General features: G+C 60.2%; 3 protein-coding genes across 11 annotated transcripts; 1 reads left to right on the forward strand and 2 right to left on the reverse strand.

Annotated features, from left to right (window-relative positions):
* Nucleotides 1-697: 697 nt before the first annotated feature.
* BCS1L (BCS1 homolog, ubiquinol-cytochrome c reductase complex chaperone) lies at nt 698-6,702 on the reverse strand. 3 transcript variants are annotated; one of them, XM_074593890.1, is made up of 8 exons: nt 6,528-6,702; nt 4,865-5,233; nt 4,471-4,610; nt 4,161-4,355; nt 3,704-3,767; nt 3,154-3,323; nt 2,614-2,731; nt 698-1,752 (listed from the first exon to the last, which is right to left on the reverse strand). In XM_074593890.1, exons 2-8 carry the CDS (start codon nt 5,182-5,184, stop codon nt 1,500-1,502), a joined length of 1,260 nt encoding a protein of 419 aa, XP_074449991.1. In that variant the 5' UTR covers nt 5,185-5,233; nt 6,528-6,702; the 3' UTR covers nt 698-1,499. The 3 variants fall into 3 exon arrangements, with proteins under 3 accessions (XP_074449991.1, XP_074449992.1, XP_074449993.1); XM_074593891.1 differs by having other exon boundaries at nt 1,037-1,752; nt 6,402-6,551; XM_074593892.1 differs by lacking the exon at nt 6,528-6,702 and adding an exon at nt 6,263-6,279 and having other exon boundaries at nt 1,037-1,752.
* Nucleotides 6,613-16,972, forward strand: ZNF142 (zinc finger protein 142). Of its 3 annotated transcripts, none has more exons than XM_074593876.1 (9): nt 6,613-6,773; nt 7,222-7,549; nt 8,151-8,792; nt 9,044-9,304; nt 9,822-10,634; nt 10,902-11,079; nt 11,767-14,998; nt 15,875-15,980; nt 16,343-16,972. In XM_074593876.1, exons 2-9 carry the CDS (start codon nt 7,267-7,269, stop codon nt 16,840-16,842), a joined length of 6,015 nt encoding a protein of 2,004 aa, XP_074449977.1. In that variant the 5' UTR covers nt 6,613-6,773; nt 7,222-7,266; the 3' UTR covers nt 16,843-16,972. The 3 variants fall into 3 exon arrangements, with proteins under 3 accessions (XP_074449977.1, XP_074449975.1, XP_074449976.1); XM_074593874.1 differs by lacking the exon at nt 6,613-6,773 and adding an exon at nt 6,973-7,105; XM_074593875.1 differs by lacking the exon at nt 6,613-6,773 and adding an exon at nt 6,973-7,105 and having other exon boundaries at nt 9,047-9,304.
* Nucleotides 16,973-17,086: 114 nt separating this feature from the next.
* On the reverse strand, nt 17,087-27,865 carry PLCD4 (phospholipase C delta 4). 5 transcript variants are annotated; one of them, XM_074593886.1, is made up of 17 exons: nt 27,039-27,226; nt 24,530-24,580; nt 24,208-24,401; nt 23,858-24,016; nt 23,170-23,398; nt 22,830-22,959; nt 22,008-22,239; nt 21,400-21,601; nt 20,942-21,086; nt 20,325-20,477; nt 19,816-19,956; nt 19,358-19,514; nt 18,837-18,953; nt 18,401-18,579; nt 18,099-18,234; nt 17,855-18,004; nt 17,087-17,726 (listed from the first exon to the last, which is right to left on the reverse strand). In XM_074593886.1, exons 3-17 carry the CDS (start codon nt 24,371-24,373, stop codon nt 17,620-17,622), a joined length of 2,403 nt encoding a protein of 800 aa, XP_074449987.1. In that variant the 5' UTR covers nt 24,374-24,401; nt 24,530-24,580; nt 27,039-27,226; the 3' UTR covers nt 17,087-17,619. The 5 variants fall into 5 exon arrangements, with proteins under 5 accessions (XP_074449987.1, XP_074449985.1, XP_074449986.1 ...); XM_074593884.1 differs by having other exon boundaries at nt 24,349-24,401; nt 27,039-27,151; XM_074593885.1 differs by lacking the exons at nt 24,530-24,580; nt 27,039-27,226 and adding an exon at nt 27,752-27,865 and having other exon boundaries at nt 24,349-24,401.
* Nucleotides 27,866-27,875: the final 10 nt, after the last annotated feature.

Genomic DNA, 27,875 nt, shown 5'->3' on the forward strand with positions numbered 1-27,875 from the left:
GCCAACAGCAGCACCCTGCTCTGGGAGCTGCCCTGGAGACTCCCCCTTGACCACAGACTCAACCCTTCAATTGTGGAAACATTTGTGCGAGTCCGAGGCTGCAGCAAAGCAGCACCCATTTGTGCTGAAATTCAGCCAGGTGGCATCTGCTGGGCCCCTTCATAGCCCTGCGTGCTCTTCAGCTTTGCCCTTGGCCCTACAAGGCAGAGACAAGATAAGGGCTGAGCAGGCACCTAATGGTTTGGGTTTGGCCTGGAACCAGCTCCCCCAGCCCCACCAAGGTGACACAGCCCCCACAGCAAGGACACTGAATACAGGGCTGGCTCTGGGGAAGCTGATTTTGGGACTCTGAAACAGGGACTGGGGTGAGGAGAGGCTTTGGCTGGCTCGTTCTGTGGGTCAGCACGCATACCCTGACCCTTGGCTCTGTGGCACTGAGAAGGAGGTGTGGAACCTGCCCACTTCTCGATTGCATTTCAGGCACCTGTGGCTCTACCATCCCATACAGGACTTTTGTTCCTGGCAAGAAGGAAGCTGGCAACAGGGAAAAGGCTGTGAGACAGCCAACAGCTGGCCAGATCCCTCCTTCAGCTATGCAGGGCCTTGCCTGCTGCAAGGTAGTGGAGTTGGTCACCCCCACAGGGATTTCCGCACCTTGCACTGACCTGGCTTGGCTGCAGAAATTCACACTGGGGTTAACATTAAACCCTTGGGAAGATATTATTCTGTAACCAGCCAAAGCCTCTCATCTGCCCCTACACGCAGGCCTGCAGTAGCTCCAGAGCCCCACATCTCCTCCTCTGGCAGGAGGGTCATGCCCACCCAAGAAGAATGTCCAAGCAGATCTGCAACTTGTCATCGCAGCCCAGCACTGCAGGAGCTGTGGCACCAGCCTGCAGCCCGAGGGATAATGAGCTGTCTCTTGGGAGCTGCTTTTTTCTGAAACACTCTGGATTTGCAGTACTGGCTGTGCCAGGCCCTGGTCAGGAGGGCTCTGGACCAGCAGCTGGATAGTGGGGCAACTAACAGGCAAAGGGACAAGAGAGCCATGAGCTATGTTGTGTACTTCACAGAGGATATTCAAACACCAGTGAAAACCATTCTCCCTGCAAAGACCAGCAGCTCTTTATCAGTGCAGCACCCCAATGTCCTGCCCCAGGGAAATGCCCATCTGGGGCGTCCCCAGAGTGCCCCACAAGGAAGGGGATTCACATCCAGGAGCCTCGGCAGCTTATGGCAATTCCAGCAGGAGACACATGCTGGCGAGTGGGGCCAGTGCAGTAGCACCGAGTCTGGGGAGCAGCAAGAGCCGTTCCCCTCTTCCTGCTGCAGGGCTGGCAGCTCTGACTCTCCCCGTGTTTTAATAAAAAGCCAAGACCTTGGTGAGGAGAGGTGAACAGAGACCTGGCCTGCACGGCTGGGCAGCTCCACAGCATCCTTGGGATGGTCAAGTCCTTGTCCGAGTCCTTGCAGCGTGGCAGGGGAAAGCTGGCCCCTGGTCACTGCAGGATGGAGCATACGTTTGAAATGGCTCCTTCAGGGTCCGTCTTGTAGAGCATGAAGTGGCCCTGCACCTGGGCAGCGCTGATCTGTTTGGAGACCGCCAGCGCCTGCTCTGCAAACCGCTCGGCTGCAGCCGGGGGCTGTTCGGGGTAGAAGCGCTGGAACATGCAGGCAAGCTGCCAACGGGAGCAGTGGCCCACATACTGCTTGAGATCCACACGGCCGGGCCGCACCAGGGCTGGGTCCAGCCTGTCAAGAGACAAAAGAGTGCCTTGAAAACCTGATCAGTGTCTCTGCAGTTTGGGTCCCACAGGAAGCCACCCTCCATGCCAGCACAGTGTCCTGGTTTGAGAGACACAGGACTAATTTCTCTTCTAATGCTTGGGAAAACTGCACTTTTAGAAGACTCTAGTGTCTGAACTTGTGAAAAAAATTACTTTACAGCCAGCTATGCTATGTGGTTTTCAAGGTCTCAGTGTTTTCAAGTTTAGCCAGGTGCAGGGATGAGGAGGAGCAAGACCTGGGCACTTGACCCAGGCTGGCCGACAGGATTATTTCATACCATGAACATCAAATTCAATAAAAATTAGAAAGTTTGCTGAGAAGTTCTCTCTCTCCCTTAATGCTGCAATCCAGAGAGCTTCTTGCCCAAGTGTCGGACCCCTGAGCCCTTCCCTTCCTCCCGACGCTGTAGTGCTTGCAGTGTCCAACATTTGCCATCTACTGCTGGGAGTGCACAGCTCCCTACTGATAGAACTGGCTGAGTATAATCCTTGTGTATTTTATATTGGTATCGGGATCAATATTGGTTCTTTAGTGTTATTAATGTTAATTATGAAGTCTTATTCTATTAAATTGGTTTATATTTTAACCCTCGTGTTTCCTTTTTTTTCCCTGATTTCACTTCCCAGGTGGGGAGGGGTCATCGGGTGATAGAAGGGGATCCCGATTAGACATCAAGGGGTTTGTATCGCGAGGGAGGATTTGGGAAACCTGAACCCCCCAGTCCTCACAGTGGAGGATGCAAACAGCCATCCATATAGGTCATCAAAAGGGAGAAAGGTTCTCCCGTGCTACCCTCCCTGTTCCCTCCCAGAGGGCGGCTCTAACCTGTCCACGTAGTTGGTGGTCATGAAGACAATTCTGGCCTCCGTGGAGGCCACACCATCCAGTGCGTTGAGGAGGCCGCTGAAGGTCAGGCGCCCCATGCCTTGGTACATAGCCGGGTCTGGGGATAGAGGCATCTGAGACCATATCCATTGGCTACTCACCCCATGCAGTCTTGCAGGCCACTTCCCTATCACTGGAGGCTTAAGCCAAGTGCCCCGCTCTTTCTTTCCCCTGCCCACCCACACCCCTGGGAACCAAAAAAGAGAATGAGGGGCAAAGCCATTCCCTCCCTCATGCTGAATCATGCTGAAAACAGCTGGACAGGAGAAGTGGTTTTGCTTGAGGATAAAGAACCCAAATTTCCTTTTATAAAGCCTAGCCAAAGCTGGGCGAGGTCCAGCTTGGGCCCTGAGGCCCCAGAGAGCTGCCCACTCCTGGTCTCTGCTGGTGCACCAGAGCAGCCCGGAGTCCAAACCTTCCCCCAGCACAGCCAGCAAACCTCCCTCCCGCTCCTGGCCCAGGAACAGGGGCACTGCTCACTCTCAGCGGCGAGGTCCCGACTGACGAAGGCAGCGTCCACGTCCTCCAGCAGGATGATGCTCTGCTGCGGTGCAACACTCAGGAGGTGATTGAGCCGGTCATCGGAGAGGCTGCGGTCACTGAGACTCATCAGGCAGATACTGTACTGCAGCTCCCCAGCCAGGGCTGTGCTGGGAAGGATGCAAACCACAGGAGTGAATCACAGCAAGAAAGCCCAGAGCAGAGGAAGAACCGTATCTCCCTGACCAGCAACAGGAGAGAGGGCAGAGGCATCCTCCCCCATCAGGGATCAGATACGGGGGGCAGGTGGGAGCCCTTGCTCAACCTACTGGTGCCATGCAGTACTGTGCAAAGCAAGGGCATAAAGGGCTCGTCACCCTGACCTGTCACGGTGCCAGCAATGCAAACGCTTACACCAGGCACCATACAGGAGGCACAGCCCACTCCTGCATTTCAAACCCAAAGTCATCCACATCCTCTCACCAAACTGCTGCGCCCTGGAGCAGGCAGCTGGCAGGAAAACTGCCGTTAGCCAGCTGGCAATACTCACATGAAGCTGCTTTTCCCACAGCCGGGAGGCCCATACAGCAGGTAGCCTCTTCGGTAGGGGATCCCTAGGAAGACAGTGTCATTTTAGGAACCAGCTGGGTGGCTCTGAGCTCTCTCCCCCAGAGCCACAGGGCTATGCTGAGCACACACAGAGGATACACCAGGGAAGGCAAGCAGCAGGACAAAATCTCTCTGTAGCCATTTCCAGAGAGGACAACAGGCATCCTCCCCCACCCCACAGCAGCATCACAGGAGCAATGAACTCCGTGGCTTATGATGGTTTCCAGGATTGGACTCAACCAAGTGGAGTTTGTCCCTTTGCAGATCCAGGCCTGAGCTCAGCACCTGGGCTCACTCATTTGTGGGATCTGCCTGAGGCGGTGCCCCACAGCCATGGCTGCAGGGGGCTAAGAAGCCACACTGGGCACGATACAGAGGACAGCACGCCAGAGCCTTGCCTCTCTCGCTGTACCACTTGGGGTTGTCGATGAACTCCTTCACGTCCTGGACGAGCCTCTCTGACACACCTTCCTCCAGCACCACAGAGCTGAGAGGCCGCCGGCGGCGCGGGAAGCCAAACTGCCGCCACTCTGCTCCCATGGCTGTGTACATGATCGTCCTCCCCTCCTGCTGCTGCAGGGCCAGCTCCCGGGCTGCAGAGAGAGGCAGAGGGAACAAGTGGCAAGGAAAAGGATCTCCCGTGAAGCCCTGGGCATCTCCATGGAGCAGGCTGTTCCCAGCAGGGCCCCACACAGCTCCGCTACAGACCTTCCCGGAGGATATTGAAGAAGATCTCCCGGTTGGTGCCCAGTGCAGTGAAGGTGACGGACTCCCAAGGGGTCCCCGTGTGCAGGTCGATCATCTGCTTCTCCCGGTTGCGCTCAATGCGAATCCACTTCCTGCGATACCTGGGGTGGGAAAACGAGGTTGGGGGCTGTGGTCCAGCACCACTCAGCTGATCCCAGCCGAGACTGTGCATCAAGGGTAATGTTCATCTCGGATAAAGAAATCACTTCACATCACTACTTTCAATCTCCTGCCCTTATCCAGACTCAAGGAAGCGGTAGGATCCTCTCTGCTGCCTCCACGGGCCCCCCAAGTTGGAGTTTCCTTGCCAAAATGAGGGTCAGTCCCCAGGCTGCTTTCCCCTGCTCTCCCTTACCAGATGAAATGGTTCCCAGGGCTGGGGACAAAGTCGAACTTGGTGCTGACACGCCCGCTTTCATGCTGCAGGTACGACGTCTCAACACTGAGGTGCTGCGTGTGCTTGGCATGGTGGGAGATCCAGTTCAGCAGCCAGTGGTAGCTCTTATCCTTGCTGGGCACCTCCAAGGTGATCATATAATGGCGCCTGAAAGCCACCAGCCCAAACTGGGCCCCTTTCCGGGCTAACGCCAGGGCTGTGCCCACCCCAACGAGGCCGAACCCAGCCCCAAAGTACGGGTTGTCTTTCAGTGCTAAGACAAAGTCAGAAAAGGGCATTGCAGGAGGTCAAGTGGCTCCTCTCCACAGCATCACACTGGAAACAAACCTGCATGGAAAGAGAAGGACTCAATGGCAGCAGGGGACATAATGGATTGCCTGCAGTTCCCTGCCCTGTATTGTGGTCAGTTCTCAAGGTGAAAGGTTGCCTGGCACATTTGGATCTCCCACACCCATGCTTTTCTTATTACCAGGGGTTCAGACAGCTGCTGGCCACAGGAGCCTCCTCCCTCTCTGCAGCCTCTGAGAAAGGCAGGAGGGAGCCAGGAGCTGGAGGCTGTCAAGGAAGCACAGGAGCATCTGTTGCTTTTTCAGCTATGACAATAAACCCAGAGTTTTATTCTTTAAATAGCTAGAAATCATGAGCACTGCAATTATTTAAGGTTTATTGTTTGAAAAAGCTGAAGCACATCCCCAGGCTGAGCTGGTTCTTTGCTGCTGGCAATGGGCGCATGACTGGAGGAAGCAGCACCCCTGTGCCTGGATACAGGGCAGCAGCTGCACACTTAGGAGGCTTAGAAGTTTCTCCAGCTCCCCCAGCAGAGTCTGTCAGATATATGTCAGACAGGGCCACAAAGACAATCAGAGGGCTGCAGCACCTCTCCTGTGAAGACAGACTGAGACAGTTGGGGTTATTCAGCCTGGAGAAGAGAAGGCTCTGGGGAGACCTTATAGCAGCTTTCCAGTATCTGAAGGGTGCCTACAAGAAAGCTGGAGAGGGATGTTTTACAAGGGCATGTAGTGACAGGACGAGGAGTAATGGCTTCAAACTGCAAGTGGGCAGATTAAGATCGGATATCAGGAATAAATTTTTTGCTATGAGTGTGGTGAAGCACTGGAACAGGTTGCCCAGGGAATTTGTGGAGGCCCCACCCCTGGAGGTGTTCAGGGCGCCAGGCTGGATACGAATTTGTCTAGCAGAAGGTGTCCCTGCCCATGGCAGAGGGTTTGGAACTAGATAATCTTTAAGGTCCTTTTGTACCTAAACCATTCTATGATATAAGGGATGAGGGGGAGCTTCCAACATACATACATACAGACAGACAGACAGACTCTGCTCCCTCAAGCAGGATCCCACCTCCCCCACAACACGGCCGGACCCCGCAGCAAGGCTCCTTCCCAAGGCAGGGCGTCCCCTGCCCCACGGTCCCTGCCCCGCCGCGGGGCCTTCCCCCCTCCCCCCGCCCCCGAGCCTCAGCCCCGCAGCAGGAGCCCACCTTCCTCTGCAGGAGACCCGGCCTCACACCAGCCATCCCCATAGCAGAGGCCCAGCCCCCGTCCGCTCCCCTCGCTCCCATGGCAATGGCGGCCGCGGCCCCGGCCCCGGCCCCGGCGCCCCTCACCTCCACGCAACGCCGCTCTGGCCCGCCCCGCCCCGCTCTCTATGGCCCCGACCCTCACTTCCGCCCGGCGCTGCTTCCGGCCGGCTGCCGGCTGGCACCATAGAGCGGGGCCGGGTCGGGCGGCGGGGCAGAGCAGAGCGGCGGCGCGAGCCGCACAAAGGGCGGCGCTCCCTCCCGCCCGGCGTGCACCACCGAGATGTGTCAGGGCTGGAGGCACTGGGGCCCAGCTTGAGTCCCCGGCCCGGGGTGACGGGGACAGGCCGGGGCTGCGGGGCGAGGGGGCTGGGGCGGCCCCGGCCGTGCGGGGACTCGCGGTGGGCACCTCCTCGCTCGAGGCTGAGCCCGAGTCTGGGAGTTGGGCTCGGGCTGGGGCCCACCTGGGCCCAGGTCTTGGGGGGGATAGGCCTGGGTCTGGGTCTGCTTGGGCCTGGGGAGCAAGCCCTAGCTGTTGGGCTCAGGGAGAGGCCCCCAGGCATCTTTCAGGGGGGTATGGGGGTCCTTGCACCCCTGTGTCCCCTGTGGTAGGGGGTTTTGTCAGCATCCCACTTGGGGCACAGCAGAAGGGAGACAGCGTTCAGGTACCCAGATTCATACCTCTGCTTGGGGACTGGCACTGCAGGCAGCCCCCCAGAATCCTGTAGGACCCCTAGGCCTCTGGGTTCTCCCTCGTTTAAAGCCCTTTCTTCTGTTTCAGAGTGAGAGACCCTCCCGGGCAGCACCAAGACAGTGCTCGGTGGCAATGAGCGCAGAAGTGGCCGTCTCTGAGGGTGCCAGCAGGGAGATGGAGGCCCTGTGCTCGGAACTGCTCCTGCCCACACCAGGAGAGGCAGGAGCCATGGGAAGCCCTGGTGTGGATAGTGCTGGCCTGGCCGGGACACCCCCGCTCACTGCTAGCCAGGACTTGCTGCTGGCAGAGGCATCGATGCCTGGGGAAGGGGCTCACGCTGAAGGAAGCAATGTGGAAATATTCATCGAGGCAGTGGCTGGCAACGTGACCCTGAGCAACGCAGCCAATGCCACAGGTATGGGGTACAGGGAGGGCAGTGTGGCCCTGTGGTGCTCAGCAGAGGGAGAGAAGTCTGGCCAGGGCCCCTGTCCCCCCTAGCTGGTACCCTGGGGACAGCACGATGTCCTTGTGTCTCTGACCCTGTGTGCATCATGAGTTTGGTGCTACCATTCAGTGCAGACCTGGCACAAGCTGGGTTTGCAGATGGGGAGGGACGGCTGTGGGAGTTGCATGCCGGGTGAGGGGGTCTCTCGGGGCTGTCAGTAGGGACCAGGTGGAGAACTCCACCATGGACTGCTGCCCCCAGCATGCTTCTCACCTGGGTCCAGTGTGGGCACATCCTGCTAGGAACGACGCTGAGCCAGCCTCACGTCTCTGCATGCTTCAGAGGTGCTAAGGGTCAGACCTGGTCGTCATGGTCACCTAGGTGGTGGTGTCCCCTTTCTTATGGGAGATGTCCTGGGATAACGCGGGCAGAGGAGGGCCATGGTTCTCCAAACTGTAATGTATGGCAACAGGGCTGTATTCTCCCTATCTGAAGCTGGAACTGAACTGCCAGTCCCAAACTCTGGGCCTGGCAAAAGTCCTTTGTAATGCTTGCCCTTCGGTCTCTGCAGAGGTGCTGGTCAAAGTGGTGGAGCTCTATTTCTGTGAGAGGTGCAGCCAGAGCTTCCCGGAGGCCTCCCTGCTGTCCCAGCACCAGTGTCTGCTGCTGCCCCCCTCAGGGCACCTGGAGCTCCCTAGGGCACTGTTGGCTTCTGCCAGCGAGGGCCAGAGTGAGCCGGGGGCCTCGGAACCACCTGGAGCCAGCAAGCAGGAAGCCTCTGCTCTGGAGTGCCTGCTGTGCCCTATCTGCCGGGAGGTGTTCAAGCAGCCTGGAGATCTCAAGGAGCACTTCAAGACCCACCGCACCCCACTGGGAGCCCTGCCCTGCCCCGAGAAGGGCTGCTGCTTTACCACGGAGGACCGCAAGCAACTACGTGGCCACCTGCGCCGCCTGCATGGGGCCTCCCCTGTGTCCTGCACCTACCGTGCCTGCCCGCTGCTCTTCCCCAGCCGCCCAGCCATGGAGCAGCACCACCGCACCCACTTTCCCTTCCACTGTGGCCACTGCGACTTCATCACAGCCAATGCCAAGCTCTTCTGGCAGCACAGGAAGGGCCATGCTGCGGAGACCCCTGATGAGACCCTCGTGACTCGCAGCCATCCTGGCTCAGCACCCCACGGCCTCGCGCAGCAGCGCTGCATCCTGCCATCAGGTACGGCTGGGTGGGAGGGGTCAGGGCTTGTGGGTGCCGCAGAGGCTGACCATGTTCCTGCATCCCAGTTGCAACTGGGAGGAGTGGAAGAGGCTCTGCTGCCAGAGGGCTAGGGAGCCTTGCGTTCCTCCCTCCCTGCGGCATGGTTTGTACCCCCATCTCAGCCAGAGGGTTTTTTGCACATGTGTGGGTGAGGGTGGGTGGCTCCCTCTTGCCTGGAGCATGATGATCTCTGTCTTTCCCCACTGAAGCAGCAGAAGGGCAGGAGGAGGTGGGGAATTGCCACTCTGGCTGGGAAGCCACCGCAGCAGAAGCCAGGCCAGCAAAGCCCACAGGCACTGGGGAGGTCTCCTTGGAGGGGCAGAAAGCATCAGCTGGAGAAGAGGACTCAGACAGCGGTGGGGATGAGTCACCAGAGGAGGATGGTGAGAGCCCCTGTGAAGGCAAGGCCAAAGAGGATGGGAAGGCGGCTCCCAAGAAAGCCAGAGTGCTGCGGGCACAGCACTTCAAAGGTAGGATGCGGAGCCATACCGGGGGGCTGCTTGGACTTTGTATTATGAACAATCAGTGTGGCCTCTAGACTGGTGGGGAGACATGGGCTGGGCTGGTGGGACATGGGGGTCCTGTGCCATCCAGCAGCCTCATGTCTCCTGCACGTACCACTGCACTGTTTCCCCCCTCCCCTGCCCAAGCAAATGTGTCCCTTCTCCTCTTGCTTGTCCTCTGCTGCTGCCAGGCTCAGACTAAAGCAGGCAAAAGTCTGCCTGGCTTTGGGGAGTGGGGGCACACGGGCCAACCTGATTCAGGCTGCACTGGATCATCTTTGCCAGTGTTGAGCTGGAAGGAGCCCACCTGAACCATGCTGTTGGCTTGGAGTGGGGACAGTCCATCCAAGAAGATGGCTGTCGTGTGACTGCATATATGATAAACCCTCACCGCATCACAGCTGGATCAGGCAGAGAACATCTGCCTGTGCTCTTCTTCTTTGTCTCTTCCCTGCTGATGGCTTCCCCTCCTCTGCTCTCACAGGAGATGTTGTGGAGGGCTCCGAGTACCTCTACAAAACCCACATGTGCCCTGAATGCAAGCGGTGCTTCAAGAAGCGGACGCACCTGGTGGAGCACCTCCACCTGCACTTCCCTGACCCCAGCCTGCAGTGCCCCAACTGCCACAAGTACTTTACCAGCAAAAGCAAACTGAAAATCCACATGATGCGGGAGACGGGTGAGAAGGCCCACCGCTGCCCACTCTGCCACTACAGCTCAGTGGAGAAGAATGCCCTCAACCGCCACATGGCCAGCATGCATGAGGACATTTCCAACTTCTACTCTGATGTTTACTCCTGCCCTGTCTGCGAGGAGAAGTTTCGGCTCAGCCAGGCTCTCAAAGAGCACTTGAAGACTCACAAAGCCGAGCCCAAGAGGCTGAGCTGCTTCCAGGGGGGCTGTGGCTACTGTGCAGAGGACCGGAAGGAATTTGTCCGTCACCTCAAGGATGCTCATGGCATCAAGGCGGTGGAGTGCAAGTACCATGCCTGCTCGCTGCTCTTCGGCACGGCTGAGGCCATGGAGGCTCACCGAAAAACCCACTATGCCTTCCACTGCCAGCAGTGTGACTTCATCTGCTCCAACAAGCACGTTTTCCGCAAGCACAAGAAGCAGGGGCACCCAGGCAGCGAGCAGCTGCAGTGCAGCTTCTGCCCCTATGCCACTTTCAACCCTGTGGAGTTTCACGACCACGTGGGCAAGATGCACGCCAACGAGAAGATCCACAAGTGCACCGAATGCACCTTTGCCACCGCACACAAGAGGGTGCTCATCCGGCACATGCTGCTGCACACCGGTGGGTGTTTGCTGCGGGGGTTCTGAGAGCCAAGCTGGGATAGGGGGACAGTCTGCCCTGACTCTGAGTGGGTAGGGAGGGCTGGGTCAGGGCTCCTGGGTCCCATCACTGGCTCTTCCACCATTGCATCACTTGGCTGCAGTTGTGGCATGCCCTCGTCCCTGCTGTTACCCCATCTCCTGATGAGCTGGTTTCCCCACGGAGGAAGGCAGCCTGTGCTGCCTTTAGCTGGGTGTCATGCTGAGAGCATTCCTGTGTTGCTTGCAGGAGAGAAACCTCACAAGTGTGAGCTCTGCGACTTCACGTGCCGGGATGTGAGCTATCTGTCCAAGCACATGCTGACCCACTCCAACGACAAGAACTTCATGTGTACTGAGTGCGGGTATATCACCAAGTGGAAGCACTACCTGAATGTCCACATGCGCAAGCACACTGGAGATCTCCGGTACGACTCCCAGCCCTGCTAGCCTGGCAGCATAGTCAGGGCTTCCCAAATTCTGCTCTGGGGGTCTGCTGCTCTGGGCTGCGTTGTATGCCAGACTCTCTCGTGCCTGGAGGATGGCTACAGTCTGCTTTGCCTGGCATGTAACAAATGCAGTCCTTGAGCTTGCAGGTTGTTGCCAGCGTGGTGCTGCAGAGGCAAAGTTATCTTTGGTGTGTCTGTGCTGCAAAGGAGGTGTATTACCATATCAGTGCAGCTCTGAGCTTGGATTCATGGGCTCTGCTGATGTTTGTGGGCTAAGGCCAGCTTGGGCATGTGCAGGAATCTGCCAAAACCTGTTTTTACCTCTATTATCACCTCCTTTGGGTCTAGTCTGCCTCCAGGGATGCTGGAGGTGCTGCTGGTGTGATATGTGTGCATGGGGGGTGTTGCGGTCACTGTATGGGATACCCAGGGAAGATACTTCCCGTCCCCAGTCTTAGGATGTGAAGCACAAGCAGCACTAAAGGCTGCAGCAGGGACGAATTGCCTGTGGTAAGAGCTGCCTGGATGCTGAAGGTCGTATCTGGCAAACTGAACAGTACTGCTTCCCCTAGTGTCCGTGACCGGGAAGCAGAGCTCAGCATGTCTGGTAGGGCTCAGCATGCCCTGGTTCCTCACGCTTCCTGACCGATTCTGCTTTCCCCACAGGTACCAATGCAACCAGTGCTCGTACCGGTGCCATCGTGCCGACCAGCTGAGCAGCCACAAGCTGCGGCACCAGGGCAAAAGTCTGATCTGTGAGGTGTGTGGCTTCGCTTGCAAGCGCAAGTACGAGCTGCAGAAACACATGCAGGCAAAGCACTCACAGAACTACCAGGTGCCTATCTTCCAGTGCCAGTACTGCACCTACCAGACAAAGTACAAGCAGGCGCTGCTGAACCATGAGAACTGCAAGCACACCAAGCAGAAGGAGTTTCGCTGCGCCCTCTGCTCCTACTGCACCTTCAGCAACACCAGCCTCTTCTTCCACAAGCGCAAGATTCACGGCTACGTCCCCGGTGACAAGGACTGGCTGGACAACTACGCTAGCAAGGAGCTGGAGATCAGCTCGTCCGAGGCACTCTTCGGCTACGAGCTCGGCGCAGCCCTGCGTGCGGATCCCAGCTCCCCCCTTGCCAGCAAGGAGCAGTGGGCAAAGGTGAATCCAACCCAGCTGGAGTCCCAGGGGAAAGAAGAGGAGCAAGCGTTCGTGATGCCCCTCCTTGGGCAGGATACCGCTCCGCACCAGAGTGGCGGCGAGGCAGAGGGAGGTGTGGGTGAGGGGGAGCAGAGTCATCCCACTGCTGGTCATGCCCTGGGAGATGACTGCATGCAAGGAGACGCTCCAGCAGGCTCGACTGAGCTTGCTGCTTCTGGGGACATGGCGGAGAGCTGCACATTGCAGTTGGAGGCACTGAACGTCTCATCTGACCCCCTCCTGGAGCATTTGAATGGAGAATCCTGCATGACACAGCCAGAGAGTGTGGAAATGCTGTCCTGCAAGGAGCCTCCTGCAGCCTATGAGATGCTGGGCTCCCAGGATGACCTTAGCTTGGAGGACAATGACAATACGCTTGAAGACATCCCGGACTTTGACGAAGAGGACCCAGATGTACAGCAGGACGAGGCAGTGAGGCTGGAGGACAGGGCAGCGGCAGGAGATAGCCAGGGAAAAGATACCCTAAGGGAGACCACAGGCCACCTTGAGGGGTCATGCTCGGACCACCCCAAGCTGATGGCAGACACTGAGATGAGAGAGACCAGCCAAGCTGAGCTGCCAGAGGCCTGGCTCAGTGTGCTGAAGATGGCTGAGCAGAGCCAGCCACCTGTCCCAGAGGATGCAGCCACCTCTGGTGATGATGCCAGAGGTGGCTCGGAATCGGTGCTGAAGGCACTGCGAAAGCAGGACAAGGAGCAGGCGGAGACGCTGGTGCTGGAGGGCAGGGTGCAGATGCTGGTGGTGCAGTCAGAGAGCCAGATCTTTAAGTGCGAGAAGTGCTCGTACATCACACGGAAGGAGAAATCCATGTCCCTGCACTCCAAGGCTAGCTGTCAGAGCCGCCGGGCCCCGCTCGTGTGCCACGAGTGCGGCGCCAGCTTTAAGCAGCAAAGGGGACTCAACACCCATCTCCTCAAGAAGTGCCCGGTCCTCCTGAAGAAGAACAAGATCCTCAAACCAGCTGGTCAGGAGCCACCTGGGTTGTGCCAACCTGCTGACCAGCCTGGTGATAACGGTATGGAAACATCGGAGAGCGAAAGGGGAGGCTCAGAGGAGTCTGGGCATGGTGAGAACCCCTGGGAAGATGAACTGCTGCCTGGTAAAACGAAGGCAGCAGGCAGTCCTTTGGGTGGGGGACGGGCCTTGGGCTGTCCTACTCCTGAGAAATCCCTGCTGGGTGACAGCACGGAGGTGGTAGAAGAGCCTCCCCAGCCAGGGGATGGTGCCGATCCAGGTGGAGATGCTTGTCCCCCTCAGCTTGGGAAACCCTTGGAGAAATATCGTCTGGAGGGAGGGAAGCTGCACTGCAATGCCTGCTCCTTCGTGTGCTCCCGTGTCTCCACCATCACCTCCCACGTGGAGGATGGGTGCCGGAGCCTGGAGCAGTTCTGGTGCTCCCTGTGCCCTGAGGCTTTCCGCTCCCGGCGAGCCCTCAAGAGTCACTGTGCTGAGAAGCACATTGTGCATCCTGAGGAGCACAGACCCCAAAGCACCGAGCTCCCCGAAAGGGGTCCGGCCAGCATTGAAATAGGCCAGCCCACTGAGCCCCCCCAGGATGCAGCCACCCCAAAATCCACCCTGCGCAAGAGAAGGCGTTTCTCCTGCCCCACCTGCCCTTTCACCTGTCACCAGGAACGGGCCATGAAGACGCACAAGAAGAGGGGCTGCGTGGCGCTGGGCGAGTTTCGCTGCTCCTCCTGCCCCTTCACCTCCAAGGTGGCTAAAGCCCTGCGGCTGCACCGCAAGCTGCACCGCAAGCACTACAGCAAGCGGCCACAGCTGCAGTGCCGCCAGTGCGAGTTCACCTGCAAGCAGGCCCGCTGCCTGCGGCAGCACGTCCGCATCAAGCACGAGGGGGTGAAGCCGCACAAGTGCCGCTACTGTGAGTTCAGCACCACGCGGCGATACCGCCTGGAAGCCCACCAGTCCCTGCACACCGGCGTGGGGCGCATCGCCTGCGGCATCTGCAGCCAGACCTTTGGCACCAACTCCAAGCTGCGCATCCACCGCCTGCGGGTGCACGAGAAGACGCCCACCCACTTCTGCCCGCTCTGTGACTACAGCAGCTACCTGCAGAATGACATCACCCGCCACGTCAACAGCTGCCACCGCGGCGAGCTCAACTTTGGCTGCTCCCGCTGCGAGGCTCGCTTCAGCTCCGAGACGGCCCTCAAGCAGCATGTCCTGCGGCGGCACGAGGAGAAGGTGTCCTACGGCTGCCCACGCTGCGGCTTCGTGTGCCACAGCGAGGCCACGCTCAAGTGCCACGTGCAGAAGCAGCACCCGCACCTGGAGTGCAGTACCTGCAAGGAGACCTTTGCCACCCGGGAGGCTCTGGAGGAGCACAAGACGCAGCATTTCAGCCACCGTTGTGAGCTGTGCAGCTTTGCAGCCAAGGAGCGGCAGCAGCTGGTGCGGCATTATGTGGAGAGCCACGAGCCAGCCACCCCCCAGGACAAACCCCTGCGGTGCCCCTTCTGTGACTTTGCCTGCCGCCACCAGCTCGTCTTCGACCAGCATATGAAGGGCCACGGGGGCACCCGCGTGTACAAGTGCTCAGACTGCGAGTATACCACCAAGAACAGGCAGAAGATCACATGGCACATCCGCATCCACACTGGCGAGAAGCCCTACAAGTGCCACCTCTGTAAATACGCCTGCGCCGACCCTTCACGTCTCAAGGTGAGAGCCCTGCTTGGGGATATATCCTACTGCATCTACATGGGTTGTGGGCGGATCCCGAGATGGGGATTTGGGGAAGAAGAAACTCCCAAGGGGAGTTTTTTTTTCTCTTCTGTGGCTCATACAGAAATAGGAGGCGAGTGGATAAAACTCAGTATGTTTCTTCCCTGCTCCCTGCTATTGCAGATTAAGGGGAAGGGGTATTTGTAGCAAAGCAAGAAGGTGGGCAGCTGTCTGAGTTCACTCTTCCCACTGACATCTCTGGCATCCTCTGGGTGCAGCCTTGCACCCCTCGAAGCCAAGTTTTCTGCCTGCTGGGTTGCAGCATGCTCTGTGACACCGGTTAGACACAGTGCAGGGAAAGCTCAGCTTCCCTGCAAGCAGAGTCAGACCCTGCCCTCATTCCTGTAGGTGATTAGCATCCTTATGCATGGTAAGGGCCTTTCCTGGAACAGGAGGGCCAGGTATGGGGTAATGGAGGGGAAAATGGTCTGGTTTTGCTAAAAGAAATATTGACTTTTTTAATGGCCAAGCTGAGCAGGAGCCCTCTGGGGCTGCCTGGGCCAGGGTGTGCAACACACTCAGCTCAGGGCTAGCTCTGTTGGGCTGCGTTTTAACTCGAACTTTGCCCTAAATACCAAACTGGCAAGAAAAGCCTGTGTCCCTCTGCAGGCTGGGACAGAGCAAGCTGAGCAGTATGGGGGTCTCATCCTGCCTGCTGCCCACAGTCTGCCAGGCAAGCAGACAGCCCTCTTTGCCCCATGCAGTTTGAGATGTCAGAGCTGTCTTTGAGCCCCTTGCTGGCTCCACAGAGCTCTGCCCCCAGGACAGGGGACATGGCCTCATCCTGACCCTGCCTCCTTGCCCTGTGCCCAGTACCACATGCGGATCCACAAGGAGGAGCGGAAATACCTCTGCCCTGACTGTGGCTACAAGTGCAAGTGGGTGAACCAGCTCAAGTACCACATGACAAAGCACACAGGTGAGTGCTGCCCACCAGGAACAGGCTGTGGGGCACTAGGGCTGTGACTGCTCCGTGCTTCCTTTGCGACCAGTGGCCCAGCTGGAGGTGGGGGAGGACCCCCAGCAATCAGGGAGCAGCACCTTCTTGTGTGCTGGTGGGTTGGGGACAGTGTCCCAGGCTGGGATGGAAGGTGGGGTGGTACAGACCCCCAGCACCATGTGATGCCTTGGAAATGGGGGGTCTTGGGGTGCCTGCTGACATCATGGGCTGTAGGGAGGAGTCCCTGGGGACTGATGCTCTGTTACAGGAATAGTGAGACCTGTGGGATGGAGGGCACCATCCCCCCTGTCCCGGTGCCATCCCCTTCCCTGTCCCCACAGGTCTGAAGCCGTACCGCTGTGATGAGTGTGAGTACCGCACCAACCGGGCAGACGCCCTGCGGGTGCACAAGGAAACACGGCACCGGGAGGCCCGCTCCTTCATCTGCGAGCAGTGCGGCAAGGCCTTCAAGACCCGCTTCCTCCTCAAGACCCACCTGAAGAAGCACAGCGAGGAGAAGCCCTATGTCTGCAATGCCTGCGGGCGGGCTTTCCGCTGGGCAGCTGGCCTGCGCCACCATTACCTGACACACACCAACGAGCACCCCTTCTTCTGCCGCTACTGTCCCTACAAGGCCAAGCAGAAGTTTCAGGTCATCAAACACATCCAGCGGCATCACCCTGAGCATGGGGCCAGTGACCCCAGCCAAGGGGTGGGCAAGGACCCCAGCACACCCACCGTCCACCTCCACGCCGTGCAGAGGGAGAGACGGGCCAAGGATCCCCCTGAGATGGATCAGGAACAAGGGTGCCCCACAGAGAAGGACGGCGCGTCGCAGTGAGGCTGAATCCTGACTGCTTTAAGGCCCCTGCTGGGGAGATGTATGTGTGTGTATAGGCATATATGTATATGGGATGTAAAATATGCGGCTGTATAAAAGGAATCTCTCAGCTCCTTTTAATCCTTTTTCTTTGGGCCCTTTGGAGCTCTGTGTAAGCCATGGGGCAGGTGCCTGCAAGGAGAGAGCGCAAGCGGAAGCCCCCATCTCCATCCCCAGCGCCACTGCACCCAGACCGGAGCCTGCCTGTCACCGAACAATTTATTAAGTTGCTTACAGAGAAAGGACAGGGCAAGGGTTAATAATGGGCATGGGCCAGGAGCAGCCCTGGGGACTGCAGGGTCCAGGGCCTGGGATAGGGGATTCTGCAGGGTCGGGGGGCAGCAAGGACTGACTCCTCTCCCAGCTCTTCCCAGCCCTGGGGTTTGCTGGCCTCCAGTTTTGCTCCCTGGCTGGGGGGGACCAGCCCCTGTGGCAGAGCTAGGAGGCCGTGCACCATCTCTCCTCCTCCAAGCCGTGCCCATGGGTCAGGGTGGGTTGCACATGGGGGACGCAGGGGGCTGCACCAGTGCAGACCCTGCACTTATGCATGGGAGGCAGCGTCCAAAACCTGGGCAGGGGAGGCACCTGGAGGCCACTGCAAACAGGAGCACAGCACCAACAATGGCACAGGGATGACACAAACAGCTCAACAAGAAGGTGATGCGGTTGGGTCTGCGTCCCCAGCTGCTTGGGGCCGGTTCTATGGCTTCCATCCGGGGTCCTGCTCACCCCACAGACTCAGTCCTGCTCGGGACCGGGCGGCTCGGTGATGCGGATGTGGACAAAGAGAGAAGAGGGTGGGATGCTGGTGCCATCCTTGGAGAGGAGATGGATGTGGCGGTAGCCTGCAGTGGGGACAGCGAGGCTCTGGCTGATGGCTGTCCCCCATCCAGCTCTCTAACACCCAGCTGAGCCCAGACACCCCTGTGGGGCTGTCCTGGGCCACCACCACCACCGGGCAGCAGCCGCTCACCGGCTTTGATGTTGGCAAAGGCTACAGTAAACTGGCCCACAAAGTCGTTCCTGGACGTCTTGTCATAATCCTCCACCACGAAGCGGATGAGGGCCAGCTCGGGCACGTGGAGCTGGAACTGCAGTGTCTCGTCCCAGCGGGGGTTAAACCCTGGGAAGGGAGAGCAGCTGCTGGGAGGGAGAGGGAGAGCAGGGACAGGACCGCTTGGGCACAGCAGGATCCCTGGTACCACCGTGGGCCTCACCGTTGTTCTCAATGTACTTGGTCTCCTGGCGTGCCTGGTCCGCGGGGACCCCGTGGATCTCCACGCGTACCAGCGGGTCAATGATGGCTCCATCCTTGCTGTTGGCCACTTTGGGCAGCTGCTGCCCGCTGATCACCTGCAGGAAGGGGCAGTGGCCCCATAAGCCAGGGAGAAGCTGAACTGATCTGCTAGGGAGGCTGCTCGGCTCTGGTGTGCTGCCCAGCAGTGTCACCACCCGTCTGGGACCAACAGAGCCCCAGGACACTGTCATGGCTCCCCGGGGTCTCTCCTCAACCCCATACCTGGATCGTCAGGGTGATGGGGCCAGGGCCCTCCCGGCTGCTGGGGTCACTGGGGTTGAAGAGAGTCTCCTCGTCCCTCATGAAGTGGGGTTTGAGCACGTAGCCACAGCGGCCGTTCTGGCTGAAGAGCCCGTCACACAGGTCCATCTCTGTACCAGCCGTCTGGAAGTTCAGGGCCACTGGGGGAAGGTGATAGGGAAAGGGTTCAGGGCAGCTTGGAGACCATGCTCTGCTTAGAGGTGAGAACCAGCCTGCCCCTGTGGCCAGAGAGACATGGGGCCACACAGAGGGACCTGGGCTCCCCGACGCAGGTCAAGAGCCAGACCTGGCTCCAGCCAGGGTTGCAGCTGCCACCAACATGGGTGCTGATGGTGCTATTTGTCACAGGACCCGGCGCATCTCCCCAGCCCGCAGCCCTGGCACCCCCCAGCCATACCAATCTGGCACCCCACGTTCCACATCTCCTGGGGACTGTAGTTGGAGGAGTCAGTCCGCATCCCACTGGGGTAGATGCGTGTCAGCTGCCAGGTGTTGTGGCGGACAAACTCATTCCCTAGAGATGGAGCATGAGGGCCACTTGTGGGGTCATGCCCTGGCCTGCGCAGCCACCCACAACATGTGCTATCCGTGCCATCCATCCATCCATCCATCCATCCATCCATCCATCCATCCATCCTCCTTCCCTCCCTCCCTCCCTCCCTCCCTCCCATCTACCCACCCATCCACCCACCAACTCTCATCCGTCTCCCCTCTCAGTAACCCAGGCATCCTGCCTTGCTTATAAGCCCCCCGTCACCCACCAGAGCCAAACCCCAGGGTATGGCCCCGCTGGACCCTCTTTCTCCCGGACAAGGAGGGAACCCCAGTATCTGGAGGCTCTAGCCCTACACCTGAGGAAGCTGCCTGCCCCCTCCACCCTGGTCCGCTCCCTGCATTCCGCTATCCCCTCCTCCTCACCCGCATCCCGGATGAGCTTCCTGGCCTTGGCCTCTGAGAGGGAGGAGATCTCAGAGGGCCGGGAATGGCTGAGGGCCTCCTGGAAGCCCCGGAAGGACACGCTCTTGCAGTAGATTACGCAGTCGGACAACGCCTGTGCCAGGCTCTCCTTGTCCTTCTGTAAGGCAGGGCTATGTTAGGTCCCCCCTGATGGGTGCGCCGTCCCCCAGCACTCACCCAGAATGGGGGTCTACAGCCCAGGGCAGCTGAGAACAGCCATGGGGTGCTGGGGGTGGCAGCATCCCCATCACAAGCAGCCTTCCTGCTGGGAACAAAGCAGGCAGGGGACCCCCAACACGGTGTCACCACAGGCACGCTGTGCAAAGAGGGGCCTGGCATGGCCAGGGGCAGAAAGGGCTGTTCCTCCTGCCTAGTGATATCCCTGCAGTCTCTGCTGGTCCCCAGCCGGGGCCACCCACCTTTGCCCTCCTCCTCTCCTCCTCCACCTCTGCCCCGTTGTCGTCATCAGACACATCGGGTGCCTCGTCCCCTGGCCCATCCAGCGTGTCCTCCAGCCGACCGATCTTCTTCCCCTTCAGCAGGATTTTGTGCTTCAGCTCCTATGGGGTTGAGGATGGAGAGTTAGACACCTTGGGGTTGCCCATCTCCTCCATGGGACTTGCTGTCCACCGGTCCCCAGCACCTCTGGGACCAGCACCACCATCTGCCTTCAGCACCCAGGAGGGAATGGGGTTAGGAGGGCTCTGCCCTGCTGTCCGGCTCTGCAGGGCATGGGGAGACAACCTTGGGGACAGCTTTGGGACCTCTGTGAACATGAGAACACAGTGTCCGAAGGGTCCCCAAGTGCTCCAGTGGAGAAGGACGATGCTGGGACAGGGATGGCCTTTCCTCTAGACAGCAGAGCCACCTCCTCACCCCACTCCCAGGCAGGACAGTGATGTCCAGCATGGCTATGCTCTGTCCCTACCTCTGGGGATGGGAGCTGGGTGGGGACACGCCCATCGGTGGTGGTGGTGAGGAGCTGTTCCCCCAGGATGGTCTTGAGCTGCTGGGCCAGGACCTCCTGCTGCTCCATGCTGCAGTGGTTCTCCAGGGACAGGATCACCGGGTAGTCTGAGGTCTGGGGAGCAATGTGCCCAGCTGGAGATCAGCCTTGGTGGGGCTGGAGAGCTCTCACAAGGGCTTTTCCCAGGCATGGTCAGTGCCAGGAAGGAACCCATTGTGCACCCTTGTATCCCCCTGAGGCTTTCACACCCCTTCAGCATTCCCCCATATTCCATCTCACCCCTGCACACCCCTGCGTCCCCCAGGCCCCATGTCACCCCTGCACCCCCAGCAGACCATCCCCTGTCCTGGCACATAGCAGGGCTATGAGTCAGACCCCCCCAGCGCTGCTCCCTGGGAAAGGACACAGCCACCCTCCTCGCCCACAGTGGGGCCAGACCTGCTGCAGCACCAGGCGTGTGAGCCCCAGCACCGTTCCCCCTCCCGAGACCCATCCCTGCCCCAAATCGCAGCCTCATCCCCACCACCACCTACCAAGGCCCACCCACGACACCCAGCACCGGGGGAAGGGTGCCCTACCTTGAAGGCGTATTTCCCCAGGGTGCTCACCACCTCCCGGAAAGGGATCTTGGAGGTGAAGGTGTGGCCGTGGTACACCATGGGCTCCCCGTTCGGCCCGTCCCAGCAATCCACCTCCAGGCACCGGCAGCCCCGTTTCAGAGCCCTAGGGGTGGGTGGTCACCCCTGGGACCCCGCACCCGGCCAGGGCACAAGCCCCCTGCCCTCCCCTCTGCCTGTGGGTGTCACCCCTGCAGGGACCAGGGGACAACCACCAAGGGTGGGCATGCTGCTGCATGCAGGGCAGGTAGAGCTGGGCTCAGCATCTCCCTTGCTAAGCACCACATGGCATGGCCATAGGGGTGCTGGACCATGGAGGAGGCAAAGGAGCTTCTGGGTTTGCCCCATGGGGATGCCTGGGGCACGGCGTTGGGGCAGAAAGGTGCTGGGGGGCAGCCAGGAGGGAGCAGCCCCTTTACCTGATGTAGCCCTCGATGCTGCTCTGGCCCCGGATCTGGTCCTCTATCAGGTAGGTATTGTGGGAGGAGGAGATGAAGTAGTGGCAGAGCGGCTGGCTCATGTCCTGCCACAGCGCCCGGTGCCGGGGGTTGAAGATGGAGCCCTCCGGGGAGCAGAGGTACATGAGGAACCCGTCGGCACTCAGAGCATGGCGAGCCCGGGCTGCAGGCGGAGGGGGAGGCTCAGCAACAGCCAAGGACCCGCAGGAGATGGGACCACGACAAATGGGGCTGCTGGTGGCTCCTGGCATTCCCAACCTGGTGGGCACAGCTGCTGCCAGAGGCTGGGGCACAGGGAGAGATGCCCCGGAGCAGCAGTCGTGGGAAGGTGGGCAGTGGACCCCTAAGCTGGAGCTCACACCCCATGGCTGGTCAACCTCCTACACTAAAATGGTCCAGGAATAGACCAAAAAGAGGGAAACTGCACACAGATCACACCATGGTGAGCCTTCCCCCTGTGCCCACCCACAGCAGGATGGGGCTGGGGGTGCCCCTGCAATGGGGCTGTGGGTCTCAGCCCCCTCTGTCCCCATATGTAGAGCATAGCCGATGTCTGGGCTGGCTCTCACCTGTCTCCGATGGTTCGTACTTGTCGATGAGCTCCATGGCCAGCTCCTCTGTGCCCTCATCCTCCAGCTGCTCCTGCCGCAGGAAATCCACCAGCTCCAGCAGCGTCAGCTTCTTCCCATCCTCGGAGAAGTCCTGGAAGAGGCTAAGCACCTCCTCACGCTGTGTGAGGGCCTTGTAGAAGAGCACAAACTCCTCCCCTTCCAGCGTCCCCGACTCCGACTTGTCGGCAGCCTGCAAGAGAGCTCACTCAGCGCCCAGCCGGGGCAAAATGCGGAGTCCTGGCCTCCCCATGGGGCTGGAGGGGGGAGGGGGGGTGTCCCACCCCCGGGGGGGGTCCCACCCCCAATGGAGGGCACAGAGAGTCCACACCAACCGCAGTGGTAGGCATCAATCAATGCTTGGATGGACTGGCAGACGAAGGGTTGGTTGGGTGGACTGATAGATGGATGGATCCATGAGAGATGGACAAACAGGTAGAGGAACAGATTGATGGATGGATGGATGGTTACATGGATGGATGGATGGATGGATGGACAGCTAGACCAATGGTTGGGTTGATGGATAAATAAACAGATGGCTGGTTAGCTGGATGGACAGATAAGCAGCTGCGTGGACAAATGAATGGGAGCAAGGAACAGCTGCCTTGGCTGGTTGGGTTGGGTCAACAAATAAATGGATGGATGGGTGGGTGGATGGACGGACGGACGGACTGAGAGATAGGAGAAAGTGAACAGATCCTTCTGCAGGGGGGTGTTGTGCAGCTTGTTCCAGCCCCTTCAGCCCCTCCCCAGCCCCTCCAGGCCCTCAGGTGCGGTGCTTACCTGGAAGAGCCGCAGGGCATGATCCTCGTTCATGTCCACATTCATCATCTTGAGGAGACGCTGCACCTCCTTGAAGTTCATGCGCCCATCCTTATTCTTGTCGGCTTTCTGAAACCAGTCACGAATCCACGTGCAAGAAACCAGGGCAGATGTTAAGGGAAAGGACCTTGGCTAAGAGACATGGAGCTGGGGAGCATCAGAGGGCCTCTTTTCCTTTTTCTGTGGGCTCTCCCTGCCCTGATGCAGGTGATGAGACCCAGAAGACCTAAGCACATGGCAAGGCAGAAGATGGGGGAAGGACTGGGTGTGGAGGGCAGAGTGATGCCCGCAGGAAGGATATTGGTCTATCTTCTCCCTTTGGTCCATGCTGGTGGCCACCTCGATGAGCTGGCGCAGGCCCTGGACCCAGCACTGTGCTTCCTCTGCCGAGCCAGCAATGAGGTCCAGGTTGCCCCGGCGGCCGTAGAAGACGATGGTGAAGCATCGCTCAGGGGGGAACTCCTCAGCCAGGCTCTGCAGCACCTCCGACTGGTGCCCTTCCCGCACCGTCTCCACATCGCTGATGGAGACTGGGGCAGAAGGAGGGGAGGCCTGTCTATGGGGGACAAGGACTGCAGGGCAGGGGACACTGCCCACAGACATCTGTCCTTCCAGCCATCTCTTCTTCCACTCATCCATCCATCCATCCATCCATCCATCCATCCATCCATCCATCCATCCATCCCATTGAGCTACTCATCCATCTGCACCTCTGTTTGTCTGCCTGCTCCTACACAGGCATGTCAGTGCTTCCACTTGTGTCAGCTGCAATTTCTACTCAGCCCTTGTGCACCAGAGGTCCTGCTGGGGACAGGATACTTCACGGAGAGGTGTGGGCGAGAAGAGCCCATACATGCACACAGAGCCTCTCTTGAATGCCCCAGCACCATTTGCAGGCATGGCTCCAAGAATCTCCATACATTCACACTCCCGTTCACTCTTAACCCTACCGATGGCCCCACGGACAACACACAACAGCTGGTACTCACAGGCAGATTCAATTTTGCCCGTCCTCTTGGACTGGTACCAGATGGTCATGCAGTCATCCTGCAGCTTGAAGAAACGCTGCTTCTTCCAGCTTTTGGACTTGACTTTGCGCATCAGCGTCCCTCGCTGCATCTGCTCCAGCGTGTCTGTGAGCTGGATGCCTGGGGGCAGTGTGGGCTGCATCACTGAGGGTGGGGGTATCTGGGCACTGCACCCTGCCACCTTGCTCCCTCCTACCCCTGGGAGCCCACGTGGTCCCTCGATTTGGGATGGAGGAGGGACGGACCCAAAACAAACTCCCTTTGCAGCACGAGGGGCAGAAGATAATTCCCCATCGACCCTTCCCACCCACCCTGGGCGCATCCCAATGGCTGTGGCGGGGTGGAGATGCTTCGGAGAGTGGGAAGGTGAGCTCTGCCCCCACATTTGCCCCGGTGTAAATCCGGATGTCCCGATGCCCTGCCCTGCGCCTCCCTTCCGCCGGGGCACTCACGGGCGTTGCACAGCAGCGATGCCATGGCTCTGCCTCCTCCACGCTGGCGACCGCTGAGGAGGGAAGAGAGAGGGCAGCTGGGGGGAGCGGGGCCGGAGCAACCCTCCCCGTGCCCGGGTGGGCTCCAGCCGTGCCCACGCGTGTGCGAGGTCCGTGTGGCCCTGCCCGTGTGCGAGCGCACCTGCGCCTGTCTCCTGCTGGGTCACTGCTCTCCTGAAGTGTCGAGTTCACCCTGCCGCGCTCATGAAATATTAATTTGCGTTACCAGGAAGCCAGAGCTCAAAAAGGTGTCAGAGGAAAACAGAAAAACTTGCGAGCGCGGCCGCTGGCAGCCCGGCAGGTACCAGAGCCCTGGTGCTCCCGCCGGTCACTGCTCCCCAGGGGAGAAGCGGCCCCGGGAGCTGGGAAAAACTGCCCTGGGGGTGCCCGGGAGAGCCAAGAACAAGCCCCCACCGCCCAGGAAATGGCCCCCAACCAGCAAACTTGGAAGGAAGAGAGAGCCTTACTTGCTGTAAGAGGAAGGAAGGGGGCACAGAGCAGGATCCTCAGCTCCCCCAGCCCCTTCTCCCCGGGGAACATCAGCGCCCTGGGGCCGCGACCGCACTGGGAGCCGTTTTGGGAGCGTGCTGAGACAAGTGGGACTATAAATACAACCGGACTGACAATAAGGCTTTGATTAGGCTCTTAAGGCTTTAATTAGACTGACAAATCGCTGGATGCGCCTGTCACCCGACTGTTGGAGCTGAGCCCTCGAGGAGCGGATGCCGCCGCAGCCAGTGAGCTGGGATTTGGGTGCAGGAGGGGACTCGGGGGTCCCTGGGGGCGAAGGGCTCTGTGCCGGGGCACAGGGGTGGCAGCCCTGCCCCAGGCCCCTGACTCAGCACAGATACCGGCGGCGTGGGGCTGGGAATAGCCAGTGCCGTCAGCGTGCAGGCAGCTGCCAAGCGCGGCTGCCAGACCCTCGCAGGCTCAGGGGCCGAAGAGTGGCCGTCCCCTGCTCGGTGTGGGGACAGGCAGGACAGATCCCCAGCACAGCACTGGCTGGGGCGGTGGGGGCTGCCTGTCCACGCTCTGGGGGACCTCGCGTGTTGCTGGAGTCACGGGGCGGCTGGGATGCCGTCCCAGCTGCCTCCCAGCAGCGCACAGCGCCAAGGCTGCGTGTTCCCAGCACCGGCCCTTCTTGCAGGGCTCAGACCACAAGGATTTGGTGCAGTGCCTGCACCATCCCGCATCCGATGTGCTGGGGGGGGCGGGGACGACACCGACACGCCGTCCCAGAGCTCAGGGCTCCCGCACCCACAAATGGGGAGGTGGCACCACGCTCCTCTCGGGCCCTGCAGAGTGGGTGCCCTGATGCCTGCTGGTTTGCACAGCCCCCAGAGTGCCCTGTGTCCCCCCACACAGCATGCTCTCAGCCCCCCTGTACCCCATGGCCTGCAGAGAACTAGCCGGGGGACAACCCCATCACACACCTGCCTGCACCCTCCTACCTGCTGGCAGCACCCAGCCCGGCATGGCCTCTTTGCAGCGTGTCCCCACCTGCCCCGTGGCCCCTGTACTGCAGCAGGCGAGGGGCTGGAGATGGGGATGGTTTTGGGAAGCTGGGGTGAAGGGAGAGGCACCAGGGCTGGAGGAGCAGCAAGAGACGCTGGCCTGGGACAGGGATGGGCTTGGTGCCACCATCGGGGCTGTCCTCTCTGTGCCCTGCCACACATGTGTGCAAGGAGGCAACGTGCAAGGGAGCTGCTTGCAGCCCCCAGGCCCATAACCACGCTGAGATTTTGGAGCTAAACTGATCTCCCCCAGTGCCAGCCCTTCCAGGCTCCCAGCATGGCCCAAGCGTGCCCAGCCTTGCCCTGGCCGCAGGAGCCGTGTCTTCCCCGTGCACGCAGCAAAGAAGAGACGATCCCTTCCAGCGCAGGGAAGATCCCGGGAATGCGGCTGCAAGGACATGGCTGTCCCGCTCACCTCAGTGATGCCCTGAGCCCGGCGCAGCCCAACCCCACGCATCCCCCCCTCGTCCCAGTCTGAGTTACACTGTCGAGGAGAGCGGGACGGGAGCCAGGGGCTGGAGAAACCCAACCCAAGGGCTTCCCGCAGGGCAGCTGTCTCCTGCCAGGGACAGCCCCAGCTGCCCCCAGCACACGCTGAGCCACCACAGCTTCTCTCCTGGAGGTGACAGTCCCCAAGCAAAGTTGGAGGGCCAGCGGGTGTGAGCGCTCCCCAGCCGCTCCAGCACAGAGTCCCCCCCGGCAGAACTAAATGCCACCGTGGGGGTGTCCGTGCCAAAGCAGGGAGGGGTGCCACTCCCCACCCCCCCACCGAACACCCCCGAGCCTCCTGCTGTCCCGGTGTGCCCGCAGACTGCCCGTGTCCCCGGGCTCTGCTCAGCCCCACTGCCCGACGCAGCCTTTCCAGCTGCCCCAGGACACGCCACAGCGTCCGAGGACGGACCCTGACCCACGCGGGGGGACCAGCCGGGCGGTCAGAGGAGGTGGTCCGGGATAGGGCAGCACAACCCGGGGGGGTGCGGGACTCGGGGTGGGGGGCAAGTGACACCTTAAGGCGGAATAAACAAGCCCGCCGGCACCTCTCCCCGCACCCTACCCGTGCAGCCGCCTCTGGGACGGTGCGGGGGGTCCCAGCCCGCCCCGCAGGACGCTCGGTTCCCCCCCGGAGGAGCCCCGTACCCGCTCTCCGGTGCCGCTCCGTGCCGCTCTGCTCCGCCGGTGCTCCACCGCCTGCGGTCGCTCGGGGCCGGGGCTGCCCGGGCTGCCCGCCCCTCGGCAGCAGCAGGGCGGCGAGCCCGCCCCCGGCCCCCCGCCCCGGCGGGACGCCCCCGGCCCTCGCACTGCCCGCAGCCGCCTCCTCTCAAGGTCGCCTCGGATTAAGGTCACGCCGTTCCCGAGGGACGGGGACGGAGGGAGGGGGGAAGGCGGTGGCGGGGCTGGCAGGGGGTGGGAGCACCCTGGAGTGTCCCCCGCTTGGGGCCGAGCCTCTATTCCCACCCTCCGGCACAATCCGTCCCTCTCCAGACCCGTTTGTGCCCATCAGAAGGTTGCCAGCGTGTCCCTGTCCCCCTCCCAGCACACAGTGGTCCATGGACTCTCCAGCTGGGAGGGATGCAGGACCTAAAGAACAGGGCATAGCTTGAGCATCCTGGGGCAAAACCACCATGGGGATCCAAACTGGGACACCCTTGGATGCAAGGGCTGCAGGGACCAAACTTCAGGTGGCTGATGTTCTGACAGCCCCAGAGGAGGGTGGCAGTGCTTGCATACACGCTGCAGGAAGGCAGCGAGCGCTCTCCCCCCGTTGGGCTCCGAATGGAGCCCAACGGGGGGAGAGCGCTCGCTGCCTTCCTGCAAAGATGGAGCAGTACCTCCACCCCAAACCCCCTTACCTGCTCCAGGAGAGATGGAGTGCCGTAGGGATGCAGCCAGCTCCCAGCCAGGAAAGGCCACGCACTCCCCCCAGCTCACATCCCCAAGCTGGTACATTCCCCCTTCTTCCTCTCGCCTGCAAAT

The sequence above is a fragment of the Larus michahellis genome, chromosome 7 (genome assembly GCF_964199755.1).
Source record: "Larus michahellis chromosome 7, bLarMic1.1, whole genome shotgun sequence".
Classification (NCBI taxonomy): Eukaryota; Metazoa; Chordata; class Aves; order Charadriiformes; family Laridae; genus Larus; species Larus michahellis.